Source organism: Magallana gigas, chromosome 7 (genome assembly GCF_963853765.1).
Source record: "Magallana gigas chromosome 7, xbMagGiga1.1, whole genome shotgun sequence".
In the NCBI taxonomy this organism is placed as follows: domain Eukaryota; kingdom Metazoa; phylum Mollusca; class Bivalvia; order Ostreida; family Ostreidae; genus Magallana; species Magallana gigas.
The window spans coordinates 22,357,119-22,382,039 of NC_088859.1; the positions used below are offsets into that span (position 1 = coordinate 22,357,119).

Below are 24,921 nucleotides of genomic sequence, written 5' to 3' on the forward strand. Positions count from 1 at the left end.
TTTCACAATTCAAGCACCTAGTGGTAGATCTCAATGCCATATTCTTTTCCTATTCACATCTCCAAATGCATCAGAGTTTGCCTTATTTCTGTGATATATCTGATTTAACAAATTTAAGTTTTACAGTGAGCTGTTCTTGCCATCCAGGAGACATTTTTAATATTCTTGATTTCTTTTCCCTAAATGATATCAAACACTTAAAATTCACCAAATAGAGGCAATAAAAAGTAAGCACCTCCACATGAGAGTCTGATAGACAGAGTCGCGGAGATGGAAGACGTGGTTGCTGACCGCCAGGTTATGCTCCAGGCGGAAGGGAGGGAGGACTACACCGTCCCTCACAGGAAAGGTAAGGCGCAGCTCTTCGGGATCTGAAAATGTAAGAGTTCAGATTTAACTAGAGCATATACTTGTAAGTGTTTACTCAATGATAAAAATACCTGGGACCAATTACTTGATGTAAAGTTTTTGTTAAACTGACATACCTTTCTTGATAGGCATCTGTCCCGGGTATGGAGACTGTACAGCTCCTGGTGTGATGGGAGGGGTGGGATTACCAGGCAGTGGGGAGTGGGGATAATTCATGGTGGTGGACTGAAAAACAACACAATTATATAGTCTGGTTACCTAGCACTAAAACTTGCTGAGATTAGGTGCAAGCACGACATAACATTGGTATTATAATTGAATACAAGATTTGGACTTATAACAAACTTCCCACTACCAGTATAATGAATCAGATTTATTGCTACAAAGTTCTGCTGTTCTATGAATTCTGATTGCACATAAAGGATTTGATACATGTAACATTAAAACTGTTGTTTGCGCAAGTGTTTCTAACATTCCAAAGTCTCAAAATCACTTCTATAATTTTCAATCATATATAGTCACAATACAAAATCAAAATCACATCACATCATGAACAATTAATTGACCTTTAATTTCGAAGTGCAACCTGTTTATTGATTAAGATGTCATCTCTTAAAACAAGGTGGAACACTTGCTTTTTTTTATAGAGTTACATTGATGGCAAAGTATTTCAAGCACTTGAACTTTAAAACTAATGGAGCAATAGTTTGCAATACCATTTAATAAAAAGTAAATGTACATATGGGGTAAAATGATTTATCTGAATTATTATTACATTGACATGCAATTTGTACCTGCATATTCTGCTGTCCATTGCTGTACTGTGGTGATGGAACATACCCTGGGCCTTGGGGAGGAAGTTGTCGGCCTTGTGAGGGAAACTGGCCTGTCATGTAAGGGTTCTGGCCATTGGGGTAGTGGGGTGGAGCACTGGGCCTCATTCCTGGCTGCTGAGGACCGTAAGTAGGGGAGGGTAGAGGCTGCTGTGCTGGGGGGTACTGAGGTTTGTTGGGATACTGTTGCTGGCTCATGTACTGTGGCCCATACTGCAGTAAGTATTTTTTACTTATTATATTTCTGCCACATAAATGCTTAAAAGACAACACCCATATAAACAACACACACAAATGGTTGTAGAGATGTGAGCCTGTTACCTGTGTTCCATTAGGATACTGCTGGCCCCCAGGAACCTGCCTTCCTTTCATCATCTGTGGATTGTGGTACGGGGCTGAGCGACGCATGTACATGCCTTTATTCATCATTGGACCCGGAGCAGCGCCTGGGCCCATATTCATTGGTCCTCCTCTTTGGGGCATCCCCTGATATTGATTGAACTGATTCTGAACCTACCAAAAAAATAACACAATAAAATAAGTGGAAAACATGCTGATGTAAAAGTTTCTTATCTAAAAAAAGAAAGTTATCATTGCACACCTTTGTAGTTGTGAATTTAATTGACAAATGTCTAATAATCTAAAAAGTTTCAAAATACAATTTGTTTATTCAAATCATTTTTTTAGGGGGAAAAGTACAAAAAAAACCCACTGATTAACTGATCCAGCATATGGACAAAGTAGATAAGCAAGTATGACATAAATACTTCACCAGAAGGCAATTAAAAAATTGGCATTTCATTGGTTAGTTGTATGTAAATGGCTACTTCCTAGAAATAAGCTAAATTTATAGGAGAGTGGTGAGATGGAAGGAAAACAAGAAAATACTACTATCCAAGAGAATACACTGTACTGAAAGTGTGTTGATGTACTGAGGTACTTCCCTGTATATGCCAGGCTAACTTTATCAATTAAACACTCCTGTTCGACATGCAGGGTTGACATTAAGAACAATCTCTGCCTATGTGTGAAATTACATTCATACACAGAGAACAGTCCTAATTACTCTCTGCATCATAAACCCTGCAAGAAGTACATTTAACACTAAACCCTATAATGGGCTCTCCTGTTGGCATAATAACTTGACAATTACAGAAAAAATTGTAAGGTCATTATATCTAATGTTTATCAAATTGTTATTTTGGGGTTTACAAAACTGGGATACTTTTACATTAAACTTAGATTTATAAATTCTTATATTCAAGAGGGCTATCAACATCATTCACAGTGGCTAATAAACAAAAGTATAAACAAAAGAAGAAGAATTTCTTTCTACTTGCGAGTAAGAATTGTTTAAAAATCTCAAGTTCATGTGTCATTATTTTGCCAAAGTAGATGGTGTTACTCAATTTGAACTGTACTCAACATAGACCCAAACACCAAAAAAATCATTTGAAAAGCTGTTGAGATGGAGGAAAAGGACTGGATAATGAGAAGAAGAGGGTTACTTCTATATGCCACAGCCATCGGCATAACCTTAATAAGTATTCGTTGGGGGATCTATAACTGTAACTGTACCAGTTAAATGTGTGATTGTGATTGAGAATTGGTGATGAAAGTATATTTCCCCCAAAAATTCATTGTAAACAATTGCACACAAAACTTCCAGTATTCTAATCAAATTCTACTGACACAGAGTCATTAGAAACCAATACCGAGTGGTTAAGAATTTCACGTTACCTAATTATATAATGAGGTCCTTGACTTGAAGGTTTTACTATACATAAACACCATTTCTCATTTTCACTACATGTTTTTTTATCTGTGCCTTTTAACAATGCTTTATACTTCAGAAAGATTTCAAAAGGCTAAATTCTATTCAAAGATTGAGTTATCTTTCTTTAAACATTAATGCAGTGGCCATCAATTCCCTACACCTGTGATTGGTATTATCATAGACTGAACACTGTAAACTATATCATGCTGTAGTTATTTGAAATTGCAAATGCAGGTCTAATCAATCTAGACAATCTGATACAAAAGACAAATTTCCCTAATGACAATTAAAGCTTGTACAGTGTTGTAAAAGAGAGTACCGGTATGGGGAAAATTTGCCCCCCCAAATGTTAATGTATTTCAATATGTAGACATGTTCATTACTTCTGTGACAGCACCATAGGCTGCATTATAATGTGATTTAGAGACTTACAACCTGCACTTGACATTTCTTAGAATTTTCAGTCTAACAATATATTTGGAATTTTTTATGAAATTTTAACACTTCTTGCAAAACTTTCCTTGATATTAAATGAAGACAAACTTTTATAAGTTTTATTCAATAGACAAATTGTGTGAACACATTACGTGTCAAATAGACAGACGGGTTAAAACAAAAGTTGACCCCTTGTACATAATAATGATATTTCTAAGTATGATATTTCTTCATATAAACATTGATGTAAAAACCGGGCTGAAACAGGAAATCAGTACTAGAGCTAGTGACAACTGTATACAAGAGTGATCTTATATAATGCTTCACAATACATTAAGAACTAATACATGACTCTAGTGTATCAGGAAGGACACACATTCAAAACTAACATTTGTACATTTCTCTCACTATTGGTTATATGTGGTGCTTTTTTCTCTTCCTGTATGTTACACATATCAAGGCTGAAACATATTTAAAGAAATGATTCTTACCGGCATCTGTGGGGGGTACTGGCCGTTCATGTTCATCTGCATGTTGAGCTGCTGTTGCTGATCTTGTATGGCCACCATGCTAGCCGTTGCTGTTGCAGTAGCCGTTGCTGTTGCAGCTGCTGCCACTAGTGCAGCAGAAAGGGCGGGGTTTCCCTGGGGCATTCCTGGCCCCCCAGGGTATTCACTGTGTCCAGAGATTGGAGTGTTAGAACCAGGTGTGTTGGGTGTTGGAGGATAACTGAAACAGAAATTTCTTCTTATAGAAAGTACATGGTGACAGCAGACAGTAAATAAGTAACTGTACAAGCACTTCATCCAAATGTTCATACCTACAAACTAACTGAAGGCAATGACCAGAAATTGCTTCAAGACTTCATTATAATCAGCTCACAATATTTCAACATGACAAAGATTACTGTCTACAGGATTATTTTTGCCCTGTATTATTTTTACCCTTTTACACTTGAAAAGTTTTGTACCATCTTGAATTTGCCCAGACACAGAAATGAATACTCTTTCTAATAAAGACGGTTAGTTTAAAAATTGTTTTGAATTCACCCAGACTTACATTTGCCCACTGACTGCAAAAAGGCAAAAATTCAAGGGAAAATATGCAGCCATTCCAATAAACAAATTTTAAAAACATTCATGCAAAGTTAATGCATGTTAAGTTTGGTTAAAATTGGTCTAGTAGAATGACTGCAACAACAAACACTGGGCATATTCTGATCAGGTGAGCCTTCAGCTCAAATGAGTTTCAAAAGCTTTCCATTTAAGAAAGATGATGTGTATTGCATGGCATTGCAGCATCCCCAGCCCATCCATTACGCAACAACAGTGGTTGCCATGGTATTTCTTTCTTAATTTACACCGGATACTTTTTTTAACACATATTTTATGGAAATATTATATGATTTCCTTCAAACACTTCCTGATATTAATTTTCTGAAGATGGGAAAAGTAAACCAGTTTCTGGACAAGAGCACCTTTCTTCTAGGGGCAGACCATTGTTAATGGTCAGTATCTAATCAATACTGTGGCAGGAACAATACAATTTAATTAAAGGAATACTTCACTGTTATCAACACAAAATTTCTTGCTCAAATGAATTCTAAATATTGTGAGAAATTATAGATGGCAGAGAGTTTTTCCTTCCTGTTGTATCAAATGTGTACCAATTGAAGCATTTAAACTCATCGAGTATACTAAAATTATCAAAGTGTTTTGGTGGTTTTAATGATGTTGCATAAATCCAACGAATCAACAAGTTCTCATAAATTTAGATCAGAGTGTAAAGGTATTTTCAAACGTTTTATTGGAAACGCGACTAATACTCTACAGTGGTAAACAGTTTTTGTGAATTCCCAAAAGGTCTTACTCCTCTAAAGAACAACAGTTTCAACATGTTACACTTAATTCTTCATAAAATCAAAATATTACATTTCTGCCAGCCAAGCAGCGAGTAAGCTTCTGTGACTTCTCTGACACTAACGCCCTTTCCATTTAGATGTTACAGAGCATAACGTCAGTCTTCTTGTGTGTGCATGTCTGCCACTTACACCAATGTCATCGAATCAATAGCAGTCAGTGAGTATAGGGTAATGTAAGTACACTGTTAGCCAATCTGGATTCTGTCTATCAAATACTTTTATGGACATGACAAAATATATCTTAATCCTATATCGAATAATACTATTTCCAATCTTGAAACAGGGTGGTGGCTATGAACACGACAGTTGGGGTCGGCCCAGCTGTCTGACATTCCAAGGTCTCAATTATGTTCTGTGTTTATTAGAGAATCTTTTATATGTAAAAGCCTAAATATTGAAACAGTTTATTTTTGGCATAATTTAGCAGGTAAAGAAATTTTTTTACAAATCCAGTCATCTTTGCATTAAATTAAGAATTATGATTCGACGAAAAAGATTTGCAATATATAGAATGAACATGATGCTTAAATCAAATTTTCATTAAAATATATTTCATTGTGGGGAAACAAATAAAGAGACATTTTACTTTAATTTATATAAGAATTTTCATGCAAATTTCCTCAAATTCCAGCCATACATATAGTGTATATCCTTGGGTTTTTTTCATGTCACAAAACTTGCAAAAATAGGAAAATGTATAACTTTTTTCGTTTGCATCAATCATTTTCTGTGATCTAAAAGGTTTCCTATAGCAGACAATTCCGGATATAAATTCTGGATATTGAATATTTTGCAATGTAAAAGTGATCGCGATAAAAAGCGAAAATTAGATCATCATAAAATTACAGGATATAGTAACAGTTTATATATATACAGTGATGATTTTTTTTCTTCATATAATTCAACATGAAGAGATTGCTTGTGTATCTAAAAATATGCTACATGATATTCCTGATTTTTGGGTGATCCCCATACAAACAAAGAGGATGTGCAATATCAAGAGTTGTGGGTGGGGATAACCACTGTCATTACATACTAAGAGATATATACACATGTGTATGAAGTCTTTGTTCAATTGGTTTTCACCTAATGTCTCCACTAGAACATTGCAAAATTCAGTGTGGAAGATAAAATGATGTTAGCGGTCAGTAAAAAATGTTCTTTGAAAATTTTTTCTTTGTTATATAATCTGCGTGTGCATTCTTCTGTGTTTAATCCAATGTCTTATTAAACTACATGCATGTCACGATATCAGCTAAGGTGAAATGCCCATCTTAAACATTACATATATAAGTGAAGTTGTATTATCTTCATTCATGTGGTCAAAAAATGTTAAAAATCATTTTGTTATCAGCTTATCAACATAAGTCTTCCACAGTTTTAAGTTTAATTTAAAGACAATTAAAGCTTTGCTTGTTAAATAAAAGGTGTGTGCACTAATTAACACAAAATAATTCTAAACCAATCTCTAGCTGCCTCCCTTCCCACCCCCACTAAATCCTGAATCCTATATGTTAATGCTTAGCATATTTAATGACATATGTAAAAGGCTTAATTAAAGAAACATCAACCTATATTTACACTGCATAATTTTTAATATTCATCAGTTAAAACTCTGCTGGGGCAATCTGAATAAGATGTACTGAAGTCAGGCAAAAGATTTTACATTCAAACTCAAAGTAATAAATTTTTAAAAAATCCTAGCCGATTTCAAACATCTATGTAGCATTGTCAATCTCGTTTTCTCAGTGCATGTTCTAATTTTTCAAGTGCTGGAAGTGACTTTCAAAAATCATATCATAAATCAATCAATTCATAAATAGTACTGGCAAAAATAAAACCATTAAGTAATTGGGTTCTTTTTTTTTTTTTTTGTCTTTGAAGTTTAAGGTGGATGGTTAGAGGCTAAGTTTAGCATCTTAACAAAGAAGTCACCCTTAACTTACAACAAGGGAAGGCAGGGTGGCAATCTTGTGTGTGGTAATATCAATTGCAAGATCTTTATTCACATTGGAGCCACATACTTTAATCTTCAATTGTAACTGTTATCTCATGGACTTTATTTTTGACCTTGCTTTTAATGTAAGTAATTTTTGTGTATTGCAATGTTTTAATATTCATACTTCATTCAAGTATTGTAAATAACTATGCTGGTACTATTCGTATGACCACTCATTGACAACTACAGTATAAGGTACACATAATACATGTATTATCAAATCTTTGTATAAACAAAACACAGATTAACAGATCGACACACAGACAGACAAGTAGATCCCCAAAACAATGTGAGGTAGTCTTATCTCCCTCCTTGTTTCCCATCAATATCTAGCTATCAGGTTTTGACCGCTTGATTCCTTGACTGGGTCACTCCATCTGAGCATTTTCAGTATTGAACATGTATTTATGATGGTAGATAACTCACATCATGACCACTATATCATGCACCTACCCTGGCCGGTTGTACCCCCCTGAGTCTCTCCTGTTGGTGATGGGTCCCATGTTATATGGTGGTTTCTGCATCTGATTTCCTGTGAATCCTTGAGGCTGTTGCGTGTAGCTGGTTGAGGACATGGTAGTGTTGGTATACCCCGAGCCAGGTGTACTGTGGTTAAAGGGACCACTCTGTGTGGACTGGGTCATGCCCCACACAGTGGTCACCACAGAGAGGGCAGGGGGACCTTGATTCCCAGGCATCCATCCTGCACTTGGGTCACTACAACACACAATGAACATAAAGGTAATAATCTCTTCAAACTATTAGCAGATTATAAAATAACAGCATGTTTGCTGCACAGACAATTACCCTGTAATCTACACATGTTTCATTGGCTTTCTTTTCCTCAAAAAAAAAAAAAATCTTGAGTTGAGACAAGTGTTGTTGGATTATTACATCAGAATAAAAATTCTCAATATTTCTTTGAAAATATGGATGTGGCCTTTAAAAAATAGCAAAGATCTTAATTCAGTCAGCACACCTGACAGTTAAACAAGCCCTGAAGGAATCCTGATTCTTGACCTACTAAGTATTCTTAATGCCATCATAATATACCTGTCTTTGTGATACATACTGCTAGAAATCCAATACCAATTACATTATAAAACACACCTATCTGTCTGAACAGCTATCTGAAGCTCTGCTGCCATTTGGGGCTGCCATTCCCCACCAGATCCTGAACTCATTATTCCAACCACCCCTAGAAATTTTGGATCTTTTGTCAAATGTGAAAAAAAAACTAAACACAAACACAGTGAATTAAATCCTCTCCTAGAATCACTGTCTGGCTTTGCTGTTTAAATCATACACTATTGTCTCTCTGCTGGTGAATGTCCAGTTGATTGGTGAAGTCAGCCATTGTGTCACACAAGTGTAAACACTACAGATTACTCAGCTCCATGTACATGTCCTAACTATAACACTACACAGTCAGTCTAAACAGGGCCTTTATCAGCCATCCCAGTTCATCCTAAGCTGGTCACATGATCAACCTAGCTCAATCTGCCTTGTTTTTACAGAAACAAGAGGCTCCTGAAGGGAAAATCAATGTCAAGAATAACAACCACAATGCACTGCTAGCCGACTACACTCGGGCACAGCCAGGTAAAAATACTTTAAATGGCAAATCAAGTTTGTTTATGAAGGTATTCTGCACATTTAAACCTCAGGTAGAAAACACCTACAGGGCAAATACACATGTCATTGTCCATGATATACAGTAAAATACTCTGCAAGTCAAATTTATTATTTAATTTTCAGAGTCTTATCCCTCAATGACCTAGTAAACCTAGTATAAAAACTTATTGGTAGGTATTAACACTATCATAGCTCGATAAAGTATTCAGGAGCCACCGACTGGGAGAGACTTAATATTCACAGGTGATTTCCCTCTGCATGAAGTCAAATGATAGGCTATTAGTCCAGGTAGAGAGGTCAAATCTATTTCCTTCCTATTGTGTTGTAGCACTGCGTCATGCTTTTCTGTGCTCAGTCCAGGTGAACCTCAGTGCATTAAATCACAAAGCTAGTATTGGAAGGATTCAAATAACTTACAAAAAATAAGTCTTTCCAGTAAATATAAATTAAAAAAATAAATAATACATAAATGTTTAATCTGGGGACTAGTTTTAGGTTATAAGACAATACCGGTTTATTTCATAACGCATCAAGACAGCACAGAATATTGTCATTTTAACTTGTAGCCCGAGAGAAATTAAGAGAAAAAATTAAATGTCTTTTCCCAACACAATATGCAAATTTAGTCTGGCAATAAAATTACAGACAGCTCTCTCTCCCTAGTGGCTGCACATATAAAGGACAGAGTGTTGTCCCAGACCCAGTAGACATTTACAGTACCGCCATACCAACACTGCTTGGTTATGATTAATTATTTCCAGACCATTTGTAGATCTGTATTCAGAATTGGCCCTTATTGTTTGAGGGTAGCAATCTTTAGCTTGGCAAAAAACCATTAAATTAGAATTGAAGGAGCAAGTCCTCTTTTAGCATAGCAACTTCATAAATTGAGCAACTTTTACCTATAGGTCTAAATTCTATTAGGTAAGTAATTTAAACCCTATTATAGCAAATGGATACATATCTTTCTCTAATCAATACACTCACAGCCAGTGTTGCAGATTGATTTTTTGTTAACGTATGAAAAATTGATTGGCTGATACTGGTATGAAGACATCCCTGTAACACATGGCTTTTCCCTTTTTGTTTCATTTAAACTTCATTGGAAGTTGCATTTCAAAGAGTTGCATGGCTGTAAATAGCTGAAAACTGTTAATGCCATATCTTTATAAGTATTTAAGAAAGAAAACAATTTTGGATCAATATGTTTCATAATGTTTGTATTTTTCAGGATTGGGTTGACAAATTCCTTTAATAAACAATCCAACAAAACCTTATGTACCTCGGAGATTTTAACATATTTCAGTTCTGATTTTCTCTTTTATTTGATTTTTTTTGAACAGGTAATAAGGGTAGTACTCAGCAGTCCAAAATTAGCCTGCATTATTCTGCGTACCCTGGGGAGGGCTGGGTATAAGAAGGATGGATGGATGTGCCATTCCATAACAATTTTCGACCTCAAGACAAACTTTTTTTAAATTATTCCCCCAAAAATTTCAACAAGTTTTTTTTCTAGATTGAATTTTTTTTTACATCTTACAGAACTTTGAAAAATCAATCAATCATACCTGTTGTCAAATTAATGGTGTCTGTGATAACAAATAAAATAATTTCCAACGGTGGGATTCCCCTCATTTTATTTTTGTTTCCAGCTATTTCAAACAGATGCATTCAGAAAAAAGGAATAAATAAACTAACATTTCACAAAGATATTTATATGGAAGGAGAGAGTTTGACTCCTTCACTGCTAGACAAAGCATGTGCTGATACCACTGCCTCCCATGGAAAAATAGCCATTTAGAGGACCTAGCTTACAATCTTTTCAATATTTTAGATTTTTTATCCAAACGAAACATAATTCATTAGAATACACTAGACAATATAGGATGCAAGCATTAGCCAATGCAAATGAATTTATAAGAAGACTAAATAATTAGATTAAGAAGGATTCAAATCAATATATGCATCCTTTGATGGCCCCATAAAAAACCCTAGAGTTACTGCCCTTTGCATGAAAAATGGTCATAGCTACATCTACTAAATCCAACATCAAACAGAAGTTACAACTAAAGTGGATTGTTCACTATACACAGTGGTTCAGACAACTCTTACTGCAGGCACTGCCCTTGAATAGTAAACCCAATTTCTCTTGGTACCTAAATGGCATTCTATTGGGGTCAAAGATCCAGATGTTTTCAAGTTCTAGTTAATGATATTTTTTTAAAAAGTGAAATAAGTTGAATTTCCTTTGAATGCCTCAACATTTTTTTAAGGACAAATCTAGGTGTCAATCTCCAACTATGCTTTACACACATTGGTCATTTGGCGAGCCATGAGATCTCCGTTTCCCAATCAATCATGGCCACATGGTAGATAATTCTATTTTTTGGTCCAGCTAGGTCTGTGATGATGTGTTTCAATGTCTTTATTTTGAAAAGCATTATATCTTACCCTGGGCCCATTGGTGGCATTGGTTTTTGCTGTAGCTGTGGGTGCATTGCTGGTGATTTGGAGTCAGGAGTTCGATTCTTTTGGTGTCTTAGCAACAGAAGCCGACCCAGTTCTTCACACCACATAGAAAGCAAGCCTGAGGAGGAAAATTCAAAAATTCAACATCTGAAAAAATATATTCTTAAATCTCTCTCTGTGTCTGTCTCTCTCTGTCTCTGTCTCTGTCTCTCTCTCTGTCTCTGTCTCTCTCTCTCTCTCTCTCTCTCTCAAATATGATGCAATGATGAGATTTTTGTTTGTTCGCATTTTTTCTTGTTAACATATGCACATTTATAGACACAAACTCTCTCTTTAAAACTGTCAAACAAAGCAGTAGTTAAGAACTAATAAACAATAATTTGCATCTAAATAATCTGGAAATATTATTAAATCAACCACAAAAAACTTTAATATACTAGTGATAAAAAATATTCTTTATAAATTCTAAGAAATTGACATCTTTTTATGTGCAATGTTGCTTTCTGTCATTTTGTTGAGATTAAATGTATAACCCCCAACTGAAGACACAAGCTTCAAATTCAGCTATCATAAAAAAAGTTCTTCTGTGTTGTGTGTACTTGGTATCGTTCCATACAATATAAACTACAGGAATGCAACATTTCTGGATTGGTGATGTGTCTAGATATTCACCAGAAAGCATTCAACCCTTGACCCCTTATATTTGTAGCTGCCTTGAGGAGATTTTTTTTCCTGCACCAGCAAACATTTCTTTTGCAGACAAGTATTTAGAAACAATCCAAGCACTTGAGACATAAACATATAATCTTCAACTTTTCCTTTTTTCTTCCTTCATTTACAGTATCAATAATCAAAACAATGGGTCCAGCACCAAGCACAAAATTGTGGAAAAAAGACCAGATCATACTATCAGAACATTAAGGTTTCACCATGATTTCTGAATCAGTGACATAGATTAACAATTTTCTTGAATGAAATTTCAGCGTTCCAATATCCTTGAAAAAATCTTTCAATAGTGTTTATACCTACACTATATATTTTTAAAAAACCAGCATTATGCTTTTATATCTTCTTGTCAGCACATCTAGCTTTTAATGTACTTTTAAAAAAAATTATATCTCCAATGGCTTACTCTTCTAGCCAATGTCAGCTTTTATCCTACATAGTGACAGGTTATAGACACTGTAGATGCTAGTAGTGTTTATTTACATTACTGCATGCAGGCAATTTAGTCATTGGAGTTTACAAACACTATAGTCATATCAGTTTAGAAAAAAGAACCATTTCAGTTTCTGCTTTTAGACAATAGACTTTCTTTCCACTGCACACACATTCTGGTTATTGCATACAATGATGCAGACATTCTAGTCTCTGCTTACTCTATATCTAACTTGCTAACAAATATGCTTGTCACTCCAGCTAACATTCTTGTTTAATATGCAAAAAATACCAGCTTGCCAATTCATCAATGTACTATTATGAGTTTTCATAGTGATAATACAATGTACACGTACATGTATGTTACCCCTCACCACTATTGTAATCACATAATCATCATGTATACCATGGTTGAAAAGTGTAATACATGTACTAGCTAGCATAAAATGACACCTACATTTCAAGTATATTGTATGAAAGAAACACATAATTAAGTGATCAAAAACTTCTGTTAAATCTAACGGAGTCCACCATATATTCTATATCCTTAAATATGGGTTTCCTAGTACATGTATTAATATTAATTCATAATTATTTTTCTATTCATTTGCAACATCATCCCTGTCAAAAGAGGAGCTGATGAAAATGTAATCTATTAATGAGATTGTATCATCAAACAACATAATTGGCCACTCTTTGTTAGACCATCAGATAAATTGCACCAGTTTAATGGCATTCTTCTAGTATTCAATCTTAATGTGTCATCTCTTAAAGGGAGATGACAAAGAATTATCTTATTGCTCTTATATGACTTGCAAGCTATACATGCACTATATGTTCTTCTGAGGAAAATGATAGTAGTCAATGTTTAGCTATTATTTTTTTTTCAAAACTTAACTTTTATACTTTCAACTTGGTTATTTTTGCTAATGTTGTGTCTGGTTATAAAAGTAGCCCTGTCCAAGTAGGATTGAATAGAAGAGACGGGGAATTTTTATTATCAACATTTTGAGACTTAATTGGTTTAATTACTTTCTCATCAATATCTATCAATTATAAGTTAGCTTATCTAAATATCTTAAGTTTCTGGCCACTACGAGCTGGTATATACTGGTATGTTGTGCCATTTTAGATTTCATTCCGAGGAAAGTGGCTTGAATGCTGATTAAAAAAAAACCCAAAAACAAAGAATTGTATACAGGGAAATATTCGCCCCCGTTTTATTTTTCCCCATTTCGTCGTTTCCAGCTGGTGGATTAAACAGTGGGCGAATTCCAATAACTTGTCTTATCTTTCTTTAAACACAACTGTGGCTGGGCGAATTTAAGACAGGGCAAAACTGTTTGCAAGTGTAGAGGGGCGAAAATTACACGGGGCGAAAATAACTCTGTATACATTATATGATCTGATGACGGTTGAGAATTGCCAATGATGTATTTCCATTAACTATAACATCTATCATTATATTTCGATGACCATTGTCTAAGGAGTATAAATATTAAAGATATTAGAGTTAGCTCAAAGTAAGGGATCAATTGAGTTTATGTAGGATTTTTATCTACAAAAATCCAAAACTCTAGAACTATTATTAAAAGGTTGTCATTTAATTCTTCGGTTTGTTGGGAAGAAGGAATATAGCACCTCCAGTACCTAAAGTATTAATTGATTGAAAATCAAATCCTTTACCCACAAGCACTTTAATATGAACCAGATATGGCCAATGGATGAAAAAAAAGTATGCTCTGAGAGGATTTTACAGATGTTTTAAACCTTGACCTCTGATCTATTAAATTTTTTCAGGGTCATTGCACACGTTAATCAACAGACACAATATAGTTGAAGAATGAACCACCAGTAGATAACACAAAAGGGAAAGAAAACAAATTTCAGAACAGAAAATTTCACATACCGATAAATATTTCAGGTTAAATCTCTGATCAAAAACATTGGTTCAAGGTCATAACACATCCTTTACTCACCGGTTATCTTGGGTGAAATTTGAGGGATTTAAATTTTGCTCAGGGGTACAGAAAATATATTCTGGACAAGTGAGATTATAAATGGATGATTGAGAAGCAGGATAAAAAGTACAAGTCATAATTAACTTTATATAAAGGTCATTGTTTTACATAACTCTAAACTTAATCACCCTCTCATTTTGGAAAAAAAATTTACATTATTACTGGCAAGTATAAATATAGGTTTAAATGCATAATTAATTGATTTCTTTATAATATCTTAAAGATTTATTTAAAATAGATCACCCTATGAATTTTCACTGAAGCTCATTCTTGTGGTTAATTGTTTAAAAATGTTCATAGACTATCAGAAAAAAAACCATGTTTATTGATGCCTATAAAATTCCTGAAATCTGTCTTTGTTTTTTTCTAACATACAACAAAATAAAGCAATGCAGGTCACAGATGATAAACACTGTACACATAGCAGTACACATTGTCTCTTATTAACTGGCAATGTTCTCAGTCATTGCTGTAAAATTCAAATCAGTGAACAATCAATTACATAAATCTATTATTTATCCTAGATAAACATCTCAATTCCTTTGGCAATACAAAAGTTTTGCTGGTAGTTTAATATTTGGTGTACAAAAGTTATAGTAGATAATCTGCAGGACACTTGTCCTTTTTCTCTCTCTACCGAGTGACTGACAGTCTAACTACATACTCACAGCATTTAAGCTAGCAATCAGCATGTCATGATTGTTGGCATAGATTTCACCTCTTTCTTGTTGGAACATAATCACCTGTGTACCAAGTATCAATACCTTTGCTACACAAACTTAAGTGAGCGATGACAATGACGCCTAACTATTTCAAATCAATAATGCTTTGTTGTGACAGCCTAGACTCATAAATATGTATGGCTTTTCAAGATTTTTTTTTTTACCCTTTTTACCTTTGAACTCTGAACTATGTTTGCAAATACAAACTCTGTCTCATAGCTGTTTGTAAATGGCACCTTTTTCTATTTGCCATAGCAAGTCAGGTCAAAAAATTTTGATCCACTTAGGAATAAAAATTATCAGGTCTGATGGCTCGTGAACTAGCTTGCTAGATAGTGGATCTATTGTACCAACAGGTAGCGGACTGCCAACACAAAAGCCAGGTAAACAGACCATGTAAATACCAGCCCTACAGGGCTAATGCTGCGCCAACTTCAATTACACACACTATATGATCATTGCGCACAATAGAGCCAAGCAAATCATGCAATATTTAAATATCTTTATCTCTGTTAGAATTAGGAAGCCATAATATTGGCATTTATTCAATTACTTAATCTTTCATCTTGAAAAGAAATTTGGATCTTAATTTGGGTGGAGTCGCAGCATATTCAATCAAGATGCCTTTTTTGAAATGGACACATTGTAACAATGCACATTTTATATTTATTTCTGCTTTCTTCATAATTATGATCTAAATACTTTGACAGAAAAAAAAACGTTAATGTTTCACATTTACAGGGAGAGAAGGCTCAAGATCTGCTACATGTAGACATGGCCTGCATTTAGCTGTTGTTCGACCGACCAATGTTGTTTTTTCCAATGTGAAAGACCGACAGGACTGTACATCAATGGAACACACAGACCGAGCTGTAAGGACAGTCTAGAGGTGTAAGGGCCATAACCTACTCTGATTTTTCAGTTTACACTCTCAGAATATTATTACCCAACGCTTTAAGGAAAACTAACTCTTTGCAAAAATGAGCAATCAATTTTAACACCCCACTTCTTCCAACAAATTGCATAAAAATTACATTCTGTATAAAAATAGGATGCAAAAAAAACCCCAAGCAAGTTGACTTACATATTTTCTGGTAATTACAATTTAAAAGTTATTTAGAATATTTTATGGGTGCACTGACATTACTTAATACTGGTAATCCCCTATAAAAGCTGATGTTGTAAAGAGGAAATTCAATTCTATCAATGGCAGTGAAAGTCAGTAAAAAACTGTTGTGGCCATAATTGAAATACATGGACAAATTCAATATGTAGAAAGTAACATAATTTCTGCACAATTTCTCATGAATTTGAAAAATATTTACCATATCCTTCACTTCAAAATTCACCAACATTTTCATGATAAAACTGTCTATCTAAGCCCTGCACTATTTTGCATCTATTAAATAATCTGATACATATTGTAGCACATTTCTTTGAAAAAAGGTACCATATGCTCTTGCTCCAGGTATGTTTATCTTTTCTCGGTCATTTACCTGGTACATCATCAAGTTGTAAACAACGATGACATTAATATAATGAAGCCATTATAAAATGGAAAGTTATAATTATTCCAAAAAACAACTTTCTACATTAAAGATACATACATGTCCATGTATACATTATTTTTCACATTAGATGTGAAAAATTAAGTCATATACTAATGCTATAGCTGCCATTGAACAAATCCTTGTCTGCTTAAATTAATAAAAATTAAGGCTTCGATGCAGTCAATGAGTCAGAAGCAATACAAAAATTTTTTACTAATAAAATGAAAAAAAATTGCCAATAAAACATCTGAGTTCTGTTGAAAATAATTAATATTTTAAAATCAGTGATAATATGGGCTGTGTGGTGGTCTCTAATACTTCGTAAATAATTTTACTACCTTAAAAAGATCTCTGACATCAATTCTGGCAAATTTACCTATTTGGTATGTCAGATACATGTGTGAGGTACTTTATTGGTGTATGCTTGTTTGTATGATTAAGTTAGATTTCCAATTAATGTACACTTTGGGATATAAATATAGATGAAAGAACAGCATATTTGCAATGTAATCAGAGTTTTTTAATATTCATTATTATAAATACCATTGAAATTTTATATCTTGATATCATTTTTTGATACCTTGTTTACTGTAGACATATATAACGTTGTAGTTTAGATTTCTCAACTTTATCTTAGGTAAGAAGTCTCAGCTTTATCTTTTATTTCCTTTTTTTTATCCAACCATATTTATAATAACAAGGTCTGACTATATTTAGTGATTTGGGATCTTGGAAAGGGAGTACCGGTAAATATGTTGTCATCAAGGAAAGGAAGATAATAACCATGCAGTATTAAGGAAGGGTTAAAATATATTTCTTTCGATTGAAATATGACACCAAAATAGAGGTATTTCATTCCTACTTTTATTACATAATTTTCATATTGTTAAAGTGTTGTTGCTATCAGGTTTGTCCACTATTAATCAATAATATGTATTTGTTACATCAATTTTCTCTAAAGAAAAGTGTATTACAGTCAATTTGACAATTTCGGATTGATATTAAGATTAAGTCAGTCCTACATAAAAATTGCCTACATTCATTACAATTTCATTAGTAAACATAAGTGACTCTCCGACAACACAGTGCACTAATTCTGATACTCAGATGCTCAGGTTTAAATTCTGTGCATGTGTTGAGCTGAGGAAAAATAACTTTTCATGAAAACCTTCACAATGCCTTGGAGTTCTGCCAGACAGAGAGTTCAAGAGGGCCTATCCTATACGACTACATAGAACCCAATCATCCACAAAGAAAAACCCCAAATAGTGACAAAATGCTCCAACCTACAACTTGATAATCAATTTCACTAATTCAAGCAAATCATTCTACATGTTCATGCTACATGTACCATTAATTAAGCTATACACAGTTTAGTTAGCATTCTATTTCAATTACTTGTAATAATATATACATATATAATAAATCAATAGTATATTCACATATCTTGACCGTATGATTTACAAACATACAATATGTATAAACTCTAGGGACATCATAATTTGCGATTAGCTTACTGCTAAACTAATACATGTATAAATGATATTACATGTGTATTTGTAGGGCTGGGTATTGGGGGAAAATTTTGTATTGTGATATATTGCGATATTTAAAAATGTATAAATAAAAAAACAATAGAAGTTTGTGAAACACTTATGCCCCCTTCCTTAGAAACATCCACAAAGAACTTGACCTAGATACCGGTATTATTATCATAAATCTGTATAACAAATTCCATACATGCAATTTCTGTGAAGAAAATTAAAAAAAACTGCAAATAATTGGATTTTTCTATGTCCAAGGGGCAGAACTCTGTCGAAAATTGCATGATCATGCCAAAAATCGAACTTTACCTAGATATTAAAGGGTTTTGGATACAATTTGACTTAAATTTTTCAAATTTTATTTTTCCATTTTCAATGTTTATAATGATAAATATAAAAGTTTATAATGCTATGTCAAAATTTAAAAGTCAAATATCAAGTGATAAGCAAGATACAGAGTTCATAATTCTTTGTTTTGTAAACAAAGCTTGAATATTGTCAATCTTTACATATGTGTTGTATTGGTGAAAGTTTCAATCAAATGTAGCTTTCTTTTGTTGATAATAGTATTTATTAAGATATTGAATTGGTTTAAATTGTTTTTACATGTCATTTTGTCTAAGAAATGGTAATTCTCTACATTACATTTTTTGTAAACAACTATAAGACTCGAGCTTTGTTTACATAACAATCAATTCTTACCGCTGTATCTCGCTTGTAACTTGACTTTAACATTCAATATTTTGGTCAATCACTTAAAATGCACCAATAAACCATTTTATACATAAAAAATAAAAATAAAATTTTTGATCCCAAATCGTGTCCAAGTCCCTTTAATTAATATGGTAAATCTTTATACCAAATTTGATTTCAATATGTGCAACCTCTGCAAGGAAAATGAATGGAAACTATGGTGGACCGCCCGACAAACAGACAGCAGCAAGGCAATATGCCCTCCCTTCCTCAAAGGGGGGCATAAAAATAACCGGTATACTGGTCTTGAAAAAATGTATCATGATATATTTTTTTCCACGTACCGCAATAACGATATTATTGCGCAGCCCTATATGTATTGCTTATGTTTGTACATTATAGGCTCAAATGAGACTTTATAATTTTGTACCTCCTGTTTGTTTTCCTGTCAATATTAATCAAAAAATAATTCCTAACCAGATTTTATAATACAATGTAATTTAATTCCACCTCATTTGATTGGCTAAACAAATTCATTTGTTTTCCTTTGGACTGAAATGTCACACTTTCATTGGTATAAACAAATTCATTTGTTTTCCCTCGGACTGAAATGTCACACTTTCGTTGGTTTAAACATAGCACATGTCACTGCCTCATAAACATGTATCTCTATATTTGTTCGGTGAGAATTAATATTCGGCAATATGGCCATCATTGGCCGACACTTCAACTACTCATTTCGACATTTCATATATTATTTAATATATAAACCCCATGCCGTAGGTTCTTAAAATATTTGGAGTAGTTGCCCTTTGAAATTCTTTAAAATTAGAGTCACATTGATGTATCTGCGTGGAGCAGAACATTAAAATAGCAGCTCAAGATTTACTAAAATCTCTGCATAGGAAAGGGAGATAATGTTTAAAGTTGAATAGTAACAAAACATTGTATGTAAACATTAGTGAAGCAAATATTTTCAACAAGTATTTGAAATGTGAGATATTGATAAGTATGAAAAATTTTAAGATTTCTCTTTTCAAACGCCCTCTGTAGCTTACCAGGTTTCAACACATGACAAAAATAAAGGAGTCATTGCACCAGACATGAAAGTACCCGATAAAAAAGTTCAAATATTGTGCGAGGTATTCCAAGTGACTTAAATTTCAAATGGGGAAAAGATAATTATCAACATTTCCCATTATAAATCTGTGCAAGAAATCTGTTTTCATTTCAGGAAATTTTTCGGAGTGAAAAATGATTATGTTTCAATAAAGATATCCTGGATATCATCCCTTTCATTGATTTCATGCAATTATACTTCTTTCACAGGTACGGTATGTGTTTTTTTTAATCAAATATCCTCCAGATGTTACGTATGTAAACCATAACTTAATTGGGACATACAGGTTTTTAACTGCCCTGCCATGTGCCCGACTAATAATGTTCTTTGAAGAGCCCTGCTCAGTATTTTGAAGAAGATTATAGTTATATTTTCCTGTATTTTCAAATATTTAATCTTGTCTGTCAGTGTACTGATAAGGATAAAGTTCCCATACTCCAATTTCACACTGACATCAACACTTCTACACACTTGTAGCTGTTTTCATGCTACACGTCTAATGTAAGTGCTATTTTGAAAGAATATTGCAATACATTTGTAAACAACAACATTTATCAAAACAAGCAAGGGTATCCAAAAGCAGGGAGACAGTGGGGCGATTGAGTTATAAAACGTGTAGCATAGAGTCATTAAAGTGATTGGATTTTATTTTCAGACAGACAGACACACTTTGAAAAATCTCGAACAATTTTTCGAGACAAGGTAGAAAACTTCTCCATGATAGTAGAAAGAGCCACCATAACTGCCCAACGTGTGTAATGTTTACAACCACGCGTAGCTCTATTTTTAGTAACAGCTTCTTTCCTCGAACAATGGAGCCAAGAAATATACGCTAAAGTACCAAAAAGTTTACTGTTTACTTAGGTTGTCGAGAAATTTACAACAGATAATTGAATTTTAGTGTATACTTCAAGTAACCAGATAGAAAGGTAGATAAATCCCCTCTTGTTCTTTAATCCGCAGCTGATTTCTTTCTATCTTCACTGATTATTGTCCCATTTTGAAGTATTTTGGCGTTAAAACTAGATCAAGCATTATTTTTGTACAAGCTGTTTAAAATGATTGCTTACCATTTTTGTCATGAGAAAGTCGTCATATCACGTAAAATATCGTACACATACAACACAATCCAACCAAAAATTTCAAGTTTCATTCACGGAACACAATGCAAGTCTGTGGTAGGCCTTATGAATATTCATACGCGGCCCGAATCATGCGTGAACTTCAAAGTTCAGAGAGAGAGAGAGAGAGAGAGAGAGAGAGATGTATATGAATGCATTTTTTACGATATCATTACGGTTAATAATGTAAACAAGTTTAATGTGGTTTGGGAGTTGGTGTCGTAACTTACTTAAAAGTTGTGAACATGGTGAAATACAGCTTTAGGCTATACAGTATACAGTCAGTTATCTTGTAAACAAAAAAATATAGCGCACGAAATCACTGGTGAAAGGCGTGGTTCATATTTGCCTGTCCGCCGTAAGTTTTGTCAAGAAATAAAAAAAAAAATACCTAAAATTGGAAAACAGGGTGGATGTGCATGGTGTGGGTGAATGTACAGTAAGCCTCAGTGGGACGTGTATTTGACTACCCCCTCCCCCATACACACGTTAAATTGTAACGTCGCCGACATACGTACATTGTATCGTTTACAATTTATTAACATAATATCATTAAACTAATGATTATACATTATATGTATGCATGTAGTAATTTTGTATTAGCTATAATGAATATGATTTAGAATTTTTAATTAATACAAGCGTTATCTTTCACTACTGATATATAGATTTAAAAAATGATTTAAAAATCATTATAAAAATTATATGTGCTTTAAAAATATCTTTTAATTCTTCTTGGTTATAATTTCCACACACTTTACTTCAAACTCAAAGCAGTTCAATCCAGATGTGGATTGAATTCAATGACCTTCACAAGATAACTATCTCACTATAGCATGTATAGCTAGGCTGTGCTACATTCTACCCTGAGCACACAATGAACTACAACTCTTTCTCTGCCTTGTGCTTTTTTGCCATAAATTTCAATTCAATGCTCAAAATATAAAGATTTAACAATTCTAATACGTACATATTTTATGAAATGATATCAAAAATGTTGAAATACTTTACAAAGATAATGAGAAAAATAATAATTGGAACAATAAATTGTTATCTTTCATGGTTCATGCAGGTATGAAGGTAGCAAGCATTGCAGGAAAATATATGCAACAGTCAGCAGGTTATGTAATTTTTCACTGCAGAGATTGGTATATCTTCACAGCCTGCATCATCAGACTTGCATGAACCACCAAAAAGAAGCATTTTATTGTTTATATTTACACCTGGATCTCTTTCAACTTCCTTCAATTATCCACATAAATTGAGTAAAAGTACATAAATTATCATCAGTATTGCCAATCAGTATGTAATGTATCTGGATTGGAGAAATAATGACAGACCAGACCAGGATTTGAACCATGGCCCCCTGAATATTCAGCTAGTCATGTGCTCTACCCACTGAGCTACCTGGCACCAATATTCAATCCAGCTGAAAATCATAGTTGCATATATGGAAAAATTCTATTTCTCTATATTCTGTATGAATCATATACAGGCCACAATCCTTGGAAAGCCTGATATCAAGTCCATCCTCTCAACTAGCAGCTAGTATGTTTTGATCATGCACAATAAAATATGTGTAAACCTCCAAGTTACAAAATAACACCTAATTCAACAATACAAATTATATATTTCAGGTTTAATGATCAAGAAATGGTTTCAGTTAAGGTGGCTCACTACACATGGAAATAGTTTCTTCTTAAATCAGCAGAAAAATAACTTGATTATGATAAATAGTGTATGATGCATAAAAGTCAAATAAACAAAGAAATATGCAATTTTGAATAAAAAATTGATTTTTACAAAATTAACTTCAGTAAATATCAACAAAAGTTCCACACAGATTCAAACTCATGATTTGCAATTTACAAGCCCAATACTTTAACCACTGAGCTATAATGATATTCAACCAAAAAGATTGATAAAATTAATAAAAAACATTTAAATTGCCCTTTTGTGAAAAATGTCTTAAAAAGAATAAGTCTTCATGTAGTAAAGTACCTTAATATTAAGCTGAACAATGTTGATAATACATTTGAAGGCAGTTTTAACAAAGGTGTTCACTAATTAAATTTAGGATCGTGTAAATTCATACATGCAGATGGCTGCATGGAGAGATCATCATGGATTTACTGGTAGACTGGTTGGATCTTGATTTGCTTTTATTAGTAGCTGTATTGGACACATCAGGATTTTTTAAAACAATACTAGGATAGGAGATATTTAGTAAATGTAAACTAATACTCAACAATAAGATGACTAATCTCCTTGCAGCTCTTTAAGGACATGATGGTTGGGATCATTTAAGAACCAAAAAATACATACATCAATAGATCTGACATACCTAATAGGTTATGCATTTTTTAGCAAATGTTTTTCTCAGAACTCTTTTAAACAAGAGAAAAGCTGTCAATGTGACAGCAAACCGGGTTTTCTTTTATGTGAACTGTATCCATAATCCTATCAACACGTATCCAGTGAAATGGAGTACCCTATATGCAACATTTTGCCAAAAAATGACTAAGTTCAAAAGCTAGTATTTTTTTCATAAATTATCGGAAATCAAAATCCTAGCAATATGCACACCTCTGATATATGTACAATTGATCTGCAAAAGAACAACTTCCTATCTTGAGAACTGTAGGAGGAGTTATCCGTACAATGAGGGTACCCTATATGCAATATTTTGCCAAAAAATGACTAAATTCAAAAGCTGGTATTTTTTTCATAAATTATCAGAAATCAAAATCCTAGCAATATATGCACACCTCTGATATATGTACAATTGATCTGCAAAAGAACAACTTCCTATCTTGAGAACTGTAGGAGGAGTTATCCGTACAATGAGGGTACCCTATATGCAATATTTTGCCAAAAAATGACTAAGTTCAAAAGCTGGTATTTTTTTCATAAATTATCAGAAATCAAAATCCTAGCAATATGCACACCTCTGATATATGTACAATTGATCTGCAAAAGAACAACTTCCTATCTTAAAAACTGTAGGAGGAGTTATCCGTACAATGAGGGTACCCTATATGCAAAATTTTGCCAAAAAATGACTAAGTTCAAAACCTGGTATTTTTTCGATAAATTATCGGAAATCAAAATCCTTGCAATATGCACACCTCTGATATATGTACAATTGATCTGCAAAAGAACAACTTCCTATCTTGAAAACTGTAGGAGGAGTTATCCGTACAATGAGGGTACCCTTTTGGCAGCCGCCAGCCCGCCCACCCGCCCGCCCGCCCGCCATTTTCACCATTACAATAACCGGATTTTTCCGTTGGAAAACCCGGTTAAAAAGCATGTAAGTATAGTAAAAAGATATCTTTGTGTTTTCTCTTCTCAACTCTTTCTAAAATGTATTTTTTTTTTAAACAGTTTTCTATAAAAGTTTTGACTTTAGCACCAAATTTAGTTGAATTTTTCATGAAGTATATGATATATAAATCAGAAAAAAGTCATTAATACATCTCTTTGGTGCATGTACAAGAACACAAGAGTCCCTGCAATCCGATATCATACAACTATCGATAGTACTTGATAAC

General features: G+C 33.6%; 1 protein-coding gene across 6 annotated transcripts in view; it reads right to left on the reverse strand.

Annotated features, from left to right (window-relative positions):
- LOC105328525 (zinc finger MIZ domain-containing protein 1) overlaps positions 1 to 24,921 on the reverse strand; it is a 55,088-nt gene that overhangs the window by 4,869 nt on the left and 25,298 nt on the right. For 3 of the 6 annotated variants that reach the window (XM_066089321.1, XM_066089319.1, XM_066089320.1), the window contains 7 exons: positions 11,421 to 11,556; positions 7,788 to 8,051; positions 3,906 to 4,143; positions 1,524 to 1,715; positions 1,164 to 1,415; positions 486 to 594; positions 236 to 371 (listed from right to left, as the gene is read on the reverse strand). In XM_066089321.1, coding sequence (XP_065945393.1) covers positions 236 to 371; positions 486 to 594; positions 1,164 to 1,415; positions 1,524 to 1,715; positions 3,906 to 4,143; positions 7,788 to 8,051; positions 11,421 to 11,556 — 1,327 coding nt within the window. Of the gene's footprint in view, positions 1 to 235; positions 372 to 485; positions 595 to 1,163; positions 1,416 to 1,523; positions 1,716 to 3,905; positions 4,144 to 7,787; positions 8,052 to 8,444; positions 8,785 to 11,420; positions 11,557 to 15,285; positions 15,432 to 21,316; positions 21,471 to 24,921 lie in introns of those variants that run through there. The other 3 variants (XM_066089322.1, XM_066089323.1, XM_066089324.1) reach the window with 3 other exon arrangements.